At 46.3% G+C, this 8783-nt stretch overlaps 1 protein-coding gene across 1 annotated transcript; it reads right to left on the bottom strand.

Moving 5' to 3' along the window:
* Positions 1-599: 599 nt before the first annotated feature.
* NAXE (NAD(P)HX epimerase) lies at positions 600-8588 on the bottom strand. Its single transcript, XM_056853106.1, has 6 exons — positions 8377-8588; positions 6869-6977; positions 5885-5995; positions 4891-5004; positions 2646-2793; positions 600-840 (listed from the first exon to the last, which is right to left on the bottom strand). Exons 1-6 carry the CDS (start codon positions 8586-8588, stop codon positions 638-640), a joined length of 897 nt encoding a protein of 298 aa, XP_056709084.1. The 3' UTR covers positions 600-637.
* Between the last annotated feature and the right edge of the window lie 195 nt (positions 8589-8783).

The following is an 8783-nucleotide window of genomic DNA, read 5'->3' as shown; positions in this document are numbered from 1 at the left end:
CTATCAGGATGCTACCCCAAGTCCACAGTCTTATATAGGATTGTATCCTGTCAATCCATGGGTCCTTGTAGCAAAAGAAATTGCCGCTGATCGCAGAACACGTCTTCAGGAGCCTAGCGTGCAATGGTTTCTGAGCAGCAAGGCAAGACCAATTCCGTAAATTATTAGCAGTACATGTTTTATTGAAGGGAAACAAAAAACAGACTCCTTGGTTAATCGAAGATGTTTCAAACCTAGCAACAAACCTTGGGAAGGGTTGAAAAGCAAAACCAAACAAAATACAGTAAGAGATACTGAAAAGGGCAAACAGCATCTAGGGAAAGTTTGTTTTAAAAGTGACTTCAAGGAGGAAGGAATGATGCTGCTCGGTTAAAGGAACTTCTGGGTCTAGAGGTAAAGCTGTTTCTTGCTTCCCAATGATTAATGTTCTTGTACCTTTTCAACAGCTGTGTATCCACACAGGAGCCACACCAGCCCTTGAAAGCTGCCAGATAGGTCCACCTAACAAGCCACCAAGCGCCCCTTCCCTTGGCTTCTGTTCCCTGGCCCCAATACCCCATGCCAGCTTTGCTCCTCAGCACCAAGACTTCTTCCTGCAGGGATCTCTAATCCCCATAGCTCCCCATCCCCCGGTCCACTAAGTCAGCCGCAGAACACAGTCCGAATCTGGGTACGCGGGGAGGTTCAGCGCATACTTCTTCTGCAGCGCTAAGGGCACGAACCTGCCGCCAAGAAAATGGTAGCGGCCAGCGAAGTGCTTGGCGGCTTTCTTTGGTGCAGTGAGAGAGATCAGCATGTCCGGCTGGATACCGTCAGGCTTGCCCTTCTCCACGTCCCACCCTGAAAACAGAAGAAAAAGTTGGTTTTTAATACCCTGCTTTTCTCTACCTTTAAGGAGTCTTCAAGAAGCTTACAATCGTCTTCCCCTCCCTACAGGTAGGTGGGGCTGAGAGTTCAGAGAGAACTGTGACTAGCCCAAGGTCACCCAGCAGGCTTCATGTGGAGGAGTGGGGAAACAAACCCAGTTCTCCAGATTAGAGTCCGCAGCTCTTAACCACTACACCACGCACATGATTAGAATAAAGTATCTGGTGACTGACTTGTGGGGACACCCATTGAAAACTCATAAAATACCCTTTAGCTAATGCTTTCTGACGTTCTGCGTACAGTCCTTACAACAAAGCAGCAACATATTTTTACCATGCTTTTTCTACCCAATGGGGAACATAAAAGTGACTTTCGTCATCTCTCACCCTCCTTTTTTTGTCACAATCACCCTGTGAGGTAGGTTACGTTAGGAAATTATGACTGGTCCAAGGTCACTCAGCATGGTTCCATGGCAGAATAGGGATTCGAACCTGGTTCTCCCAGATCCTAGTCCAGCATTCTGACCCCTACACCATGATAGTTCAGGTTGGTCACAGTTATCCCTTCAAACCAGTGATTTTTCTGGTTTGAAGCAGAGTTCCACAATATCACAGTTTTTGTATGGAGTAAGATTTTTTTTAAAAAAACCTAACAGCAAACCGGCATTAAAAGTAAGTATATATAAGGCTGCAGCTCAAGATGCCCAATCTATAATAGTAAAAATGTCTCCACAAAGTTTGGTTCTGTTTCAGAATGCTACCTACTAGCTTTGTCTTTCTCAACCCAATCACCAATGCTACAATACTCTCAAAGGCATCCACAAGCCAGAAAAGGCCTTGTGGTGGAGGAATGAATGTCCTTGCAACTTGGACTTAGGTGATCCTCACTCTCCCCTACGAAACGATCGTTTCAATTAAATTATACTGCTTTCCAATTAGAATTCACAATTTTTTTTTAAAAAGGGTAAAGGTCCCCTGTGCAAGCACCGGATCATTCCTGAACCATGGGGTGATGTCACATCCTGACGTTTACCAGGCAGACTTTGTTTACGGGATAATTTGCCGGTGCCTTCCCCAGTCATCTTCCCTTTACCCCCAGCAAGCTGGGTGCTCATTTTACCGACCTCGGAAGGACGGAAGGCTGAGTCAACCTTGAGCCGGTTACCTGAAACCGACTTCCGGCAGGATCGAACTCAGGTCCTGAGCAGAGCTTAGACTGCAGTACTGCAGCTTACCACTCTGCGCCACGGGGCTCTTCGTATTCACAATTACAGAGCCAAAAACATTAACATAAAATGTTACCAAATAGCAGAAGTACCAAGGAAAGAGAAACCTTGATCTGCAACTGTTCAAAGTCAAGTATTTTAAAGCACAAACTTCATCAGAACAACAGAAAACAGATCTGCAGAATTTACGCTCATTACAAAGGCCTGGATCCTATGAACAAGTACCTTGCACGCTGGATCCTGGAAGAGGACACATGCTCCATGGCAGAGGCTATCTAGCACACACAGAACTTGTTCATAGGATCCAAGCCAAAAACATTTTTATTTTTCACACAATTGTCTTTTTAAAACATAGCATTTCCAACGATGCCGTTCCATTGCTTTCCTCAACAGAAGAAGCTGTTCCTTATGGGAATGGAAAGCTCAGCAGACTTTAAGTTACAATATATTTTGAAAAGTTGTTAATGGATCTTAGGTAAACTCTGTAAATGTGAATGATTCTGTCAAACTAACATCCCAATTGGAAGCCCGCCAGCCACCACCCCCCACTTACCAGACGGGATATCAATGCTCGCGATGGGAATAGTGACCTTCTCCAAAGTATCCAAGATGGTACCGAAGGGTTCCCGCACAGCCCCTTGGAAGCTGAACCCAAAAATGGCATCCACCACCAGACTGTAGACCTCGTCAATCAGCTCAGCCTGTCGAGCAAATGACAGCCCGCAAGTCAGTGCAGCAGGAAATTACTGCCTTAAGCAGACAGCTTAGCCAGTTAGGCAGATGGCATACGTAGGACAAAAGAAACATATGCAAAGTTAAGAGGCCTTGAGTGAAAGAACCACAAATCGAACAAGGGCAGGAAATAAATTTTTTTACTGCACTTGCACATTGTGTATAAAGTGCTGTCAAGTCGCAGCTGACTTATGGCAACCCCTTTTTGGGGTTTTCATAGCAAGAGACTAACAGAGGTGGTTTGCCAGTGCCTTCCTCTGCACTTGCACATTACCAATCTGAAAACAAAAGTCTCCCAAAGGCATGCTGTGATCATAATTTTTCCCAATTATAATGGAAGGGGACCCTTCATTGCAACAGTTCACTGCAATTCCCCATTCCTGTTACAGTACTAAACTTTGCCAGGTTCTGGCTACTGGGGGGGGGGGAGAAAGTTTGAGGGAGCTGACATAACGTTGTGTGTAAAGTGCCGTCAAGCTGCAGCCGACTTATGGCAACCCCTTATGGGGTTTTCAAAGCAAGAGACATTCAGAGGTGGTTTGCTAATGCCTTCCTCTGCATAGCAATCCTGGAATTCCTTGGTAGTCTCCCATTCAAACACTAACCAGGGCCGAACCTGCTTAGCTTCCGAGATCTGATGAGATCAGGCTAACCTGGGCCATCCAGGTCAGGGCTGACGTTAATATAGAAGCCAGAAAATATTCTCATTCGTCAAATGAGACTCAAGAGTTTTGTGCTTGAGCTGAACTTCACAATTTTGCAAATCTCCCTTGGCGTGCTCTGGAAGGTGGGTCTGTCTAGGCCAGAAGTACTTATTCTCATTCTTCAGGATCTCAACAGAAAGAATGAAAGTCTTTAATTAGAACCGGATCTGCATACAGACCGTGCAGTCTACAACTCAGTCATGGTCCCCACCCACCGCAGATTGGCTTAAGTTGGACGGACCATTGGACTGTTCAGCCCAGATCTTTCCAGGCTGGCTTTCAACGACCTGCTACCTGTTTAGCCAGAGAGATGGAGTTTGGAACCTTCCGCAGACAAAGCACATGCCCTGCCCTTCCTACAGATGTGGCTCCACTGCTCCCGTGGGAAGTAACAATGATTGTCCATACCATTTATACAGCACTTTCCAGAGCTCAAGGAGCACTGGAAAAACTATTCATTGCATTGCAGCGACCCTATAAGTTTTATACGGTCTGGGACCATTGTACCTGCGGGACCGCCTCTCCTGGTATACCCCCCAGAGGGCCTTGTGCTCAAGGAACAATAATTTACTGGTGATCCCCAGCCCGCGGAGTGTGCGGCTGTCTTCGACAAGGGCCAGGGCTTTTTCAGCCCTGGCCCCGGCCTGGTGGAAACAGTCTCCCAAGTAGCATCAGGGCCCTGCGGGATCTGAAGGAGTTCCGCAGGGCCTGTAAAACGGAACTGTTCCGCCAGGCTTACATCTGAGGGCAGCTGCAAGTCCTTCTTCATTTTCATCTTCCTGCTGGCCTCCCCATCTCTCCCCCACCCAACTAGATTGGGGGTCCACTGTTCACCAGGCCTGTTTAGTGGCGACAAGTAAAGGGAATGCCATCTTTTGTGTGTGTGTGTGTTAAGTGCCGTCAAGTCGCTTCCGACTCATGGCGACCCTATGAATGAAAGTCCTCCAAAATGTCCTATCTTTGACAGCCTTGCTCAGATCTTGCAAATTGAAGGCTGTGGCTTCCTTTTACTGCCATCTTTTACTGTTAATATTATGAAATATGATTTTATAGTATGTTTTAATATGTTTTTACTATGTTTTAATCAATGTGTTACCATGTTGTTACCCGCTCTGAGGCCGGCTTGCCGGGAATGAGAGTGGAATATAAATGCAATAAATAAATAAATAAACACAAGGCAGGTGAATATTGCCACATTACTAACAGGAAGGTAGGGCTCACAGTGGCTTACCATCAGATGAGCGGAAAGCAGAGGTGAGATTCCAAGCAGTGATTTCCTGCTTTGTAGCTCAACGCTTAGCCACGATTTGGGGGGTGGGGGGCCTAGCACAAATTTCCTAGTTCTAGGGAAGCTCTACTCACGTCCGATTGGAACTCCGAGAGAAAAGGGATTTCCATCTTCTGGCACTGGGTGGTTAAGCCTTCAAAGAGTGGTTTTTTGGGGCGTTTGGGATAGTACACCGTTGGCTCATAACCCTGTAGAAATGAAAAAAACAACAACCCAGACATAACAGGCAAGGAATGTTTATTTAAATATTCGAATGCTGCCTTTCCCTTTGGGCTCAAGGCAGCTGATGACACATTCTACAGTGCCGCTCCCGCATCACAGAAAATCCCACACTTGGGGTTCTAAAATCCTACAAAATGGTTCCAGTTCACACCTTTCTCACGAATCCAGTGAAACGTTTTCTTTTTAATTCAGTAGTTGTGCTATGATGCCACACCACACTACACAATGTGTGAAGGAATGTTAATGTTTTCCAGTTTGGGAAAGGCTATGCACATCTGTTTCTACTGTGGGTGGAGTCCCTCAGCCTCCTAAAAACACCCCCCTCCCCAAGATAAGAAGAGGTCACTAGTAGTTCTGCAGTGTTTAATCATAACAACACACACATACCAAGAAGAAGAATTTGGTTCTTATATCCTGATTATCCCTACCTTTAAGAAGTCTCAAACCGGCTTACAATTGTCTTCCCTGCCTCCCCCAACAGCCACCTTGTGAGGTAGGTGAGGCTGAGAGAGTTCGGAGAGAGATGTGACTAGCCCAAGGTCACCCAGCAGGCTTCATGGATAGGAGTGGGGAAACCAACTCAGTTCACCAGATTAGAGTCTGCAGCTCATGTAGAGGAGTGGGGAATCAAACCCGGTTCACCAGGTTAGAGTCCATCACTCTTAACCACTATACCACGCTGGAAATCAGTTGTAATTCTGGGAGATCTCCAGACCCTGTCTGTAAGATGGCAACCCTAAAATTGAGCTACATCTGAACTGTAGGTTAACTGATGCCCCGTGGGTTCACCAACAACGAACATGTCCTGAATTTGCATCAAAAGGAACAATGGATGAGAACACTCACAAACATTTTGAGGTGCCGGGCACAAACCAGCCCATCTCCGCCATTATTTCCGGGGCCGCATAAAATCAACACAGCTGGCTGGCTGACCGTGAAGGAGCTGGCAGGGTAGGCCTGAGGTTGGGAAAGAGCAGAAATACGCTGTGTTGGTTGAAGAGGCAGAGCCACCAAGGCTGATGATGCTACCTACCACTGCATACAAAGCCCACAACTGCAATTCTGGGTGTGGAATTCCATTTCATGAGAATCGTCACCTACTTGCAACCCCCCCCCACAAAAATACAAGCACCACCACCACCCCAAAAAAACCCAACTCTCCCAAACAAACAGGTTTCAAAGTGTCTGCGGAAGTCCTGGTGAAATTGCAGAAGCCACAGATGGCTAAATGTGCTAGAGTTTGTGTGTATATGCGGCGGGGTGTGTGTGTCCCAGGTAGGGGTGGGATTTGAACTTCTAATTTCTTTTTTTTATTATTAATTTTTTTCCAACATATTATGAAACATACAACCAAAAACATAGAAACCACACGACAGAACAATTCTGCCTGTCAATACATCTCTAGGACGTGCTCGCTTCGGCAGCACATATACTAAAATTGTCAACATCTCTATGACAAGTGACTGTTTGTGAATAGCTGGAATGGGTTTATAATCCTTCTAACCTGGACTAATATAGAACTATTAAATGCTTACACCACATAATATTGATTAGTTACAACTACATTGACCTGCTATATACTTATCTATCTTACTTTACTATCTTACTTTATTCATATCAATGAATCGTTAATAGAATTAAACTCAATTTGCTGATATCAATGAACTTCTAATTTCTTCACCATCAGGCTACAATTACTTTGTGGAAGGCATTTAAAAAAAGAAATTCCAGCTGGGCCTTTGTAACATCGAAGAACAAGAGGTGCCGCATTTTGCTCCTGGGAACGTCTACTTGCTGCCTTCTTCTACTGGCAGATCCTGCCTCGCTTACCTTGGCAATGGCAGTGGCACAACTCAAACCGGCCAGTTCCATCAGCTGGTCGATGCTGAACTTATATTCCTCAAACAGTTCCTGATCAATGGCTTGGGCTTCCTTCTGGCTGCAGGGAAGGAGACAGGATCTTTTTTAAGCAAACGCAAACGACCCCCAAAAGAACTGCCCTTGTTATTCATCGAGATGTAAAATGGTAGGTATAGCCTGATCTCATCAGAAAATATTCTTGTTAGTCTTTAAGGTGCTACTGGACTCTTGCCCTTTTCTACTACTGCAGACAGACTAACACGGCTACCCACTGTGAATTACATTTACACACTGTTAACATTTACATACTAATGCTTGTCTGAATTCACTCTCCTCTACTTAAAGACAGATGGATTCACATTCTAGCTGTATCTGAAGAAGTGAGCTGTGGCTCGTGAAAGCTCACACCCTGCCAGAAAATATTCTTGTTAGTCTTTAAGATGCTCCTGGACTCTTGCCCTTTTCTGCTACTGCAGACAGACTAACACGGCTACCCACTGTGAATTATACGTATGTGTGTGTATGTATATATGTGTGTGTATATATAAGCTCATACCCTACCAGAAAACATTTGTGTTAGTCTTTCAGGTGCTACTGGACTCTTGCCCTTTTCTACTACTGCAGACAGACTAACACGGCGACTCACTGTGAATTACATTTACACACTGTTAACATTTACATACTAATGCTTGTCTGAATTCACTCTCCTCTACTTAAAGACAGATGGATTCACATTCTAGCTGTATCTGAAGAAGTGAGCTGTGGCTCGTGAAAGCTCACACCCTGCCAGAAAATATTCTAGTTAGTCTTTAAGGTGCTACTGGACTCTTGCCCTTTTCTGCTACTGCAGACAGACTAACACGGCGACCCACTGTGAATTATACATATGTATGTGTGTGTGTGTGTGTGTATATATATATATATATAAAAAAGCTCATACCCTACCAGAAAATATTCTAGTTAGTCTTTAAGGTGCTACTGGACCCCTGCCCTTTTCTACTACTGCAGACAGACTAAGACGGCTACCCACTGTGAATTATACATTTGCGTGTGTATGTATATATATATATATGTGTGTGTGTGTGTGTGTGTGTATACACACACACATACATACATATATATATGTATATGTATATATATATGTATGTATGTATATGTATATATATATATGTGTGTGTGTGTGTATATATATATATGTATATATATATGTATATATATATATGTATATGTGTGTATATATATATAAGCTCATACCCTACCAGAATACATTTTTGTTAGTCTTGAAGGTGCTCCTGGACTCTTGCCCTTTTCTGCTACTGCAGACAGACTAACACGGCGACCCACTGTGAATTAACCCCGGAAGCATGAGACTTGGGCCCCGGCGCCTCTTGCTTCCCAGCAGCTCAGCACATCCCGGTCCCCTCCCCTCCCCTCCCCCCATCCCCCTTCGGCCAACCCGCCCCGCCCCGCCGACCTACCCGAGGTACTTGACCCCTTGTGCGGCCGCCGCCGTCTGCATGGCCGCGGCCCCCCCTGCAGGCGCGGCGCGCGAGGGCGGCCGGAGCCCGGCCGGGCAGGAGCTGGCGCGAGCCGCCTTCGCCAGCCTCCAGCCCCGGGAGCAGGAGCAGGAGGAGGAGGAGGAGGAGACCAGCAGGCCGAGCCCCAGCAGAGCGCGCCGCAGCCCGGACATTGGCCTATGGCGCGCGCCTCCCTCTCTCCCCGCGCGGCCGGGCGGGGCGGGGCTCCGGCCAGGGCTGCGGGGCGGGGCGCGGCAGTGAACCCGCGGAGGGTGGATCCGTTGATTGAGCTTCCATGTGCAAAGGCAGTCTACTTCTGAAACCAGCCGATGGCGGACAAACCATGGGGGAGGAGGCCGTTGCTGCTG

The sequence above is a fragment of the Euleptes europaea genome, chromosome 7, assembly GCF_029931775.1.
Source record: "Euleptes europaea isolate rEulEur1 chromosome 7, rEulEur1.hap1, whole genome shotgun sequence".
In the NCBI taxonomy this organism is placed as follows: domain Eukaryota; kingdom Metazoa; phylum Chordata; class Lepidosauria; order Squamata; family Sphaerodactylidae; genus Euleptes; species Euleptes europaea.
The sequence above is the reverse complement of the archived record's forward strand: the minus strand, read 5'-3'. Positions and strand labels throughout refer to the sequence as shown.

Excerpts from the sequence above, each read along its gene's own strand:
- NAXE (XM_056853106.1), bottom strand. The coding sequence starts at position 8,588 with ATGTCCGGGCTGCGGCGCGCTCTGCTGGGGCTCGGCCTGCTGGTCTCC. Across the intron at positions 6,978-8,376 it reads CAAGGGGTCAAGTACCTCGG|CCAGAAGGAAGCCCAAGCCA; the intron begins GTAGGTCGGCGG and ends CCTTCCCTGCAG. Across the intron at positions 2,794-4,890 it reads TCTCGGAGTTCCAATCGGAC|GCTGAGCTGATTGACGAGGT; the intron begins GTGAGTAGAGCT and ends TTTGCTCGACAG.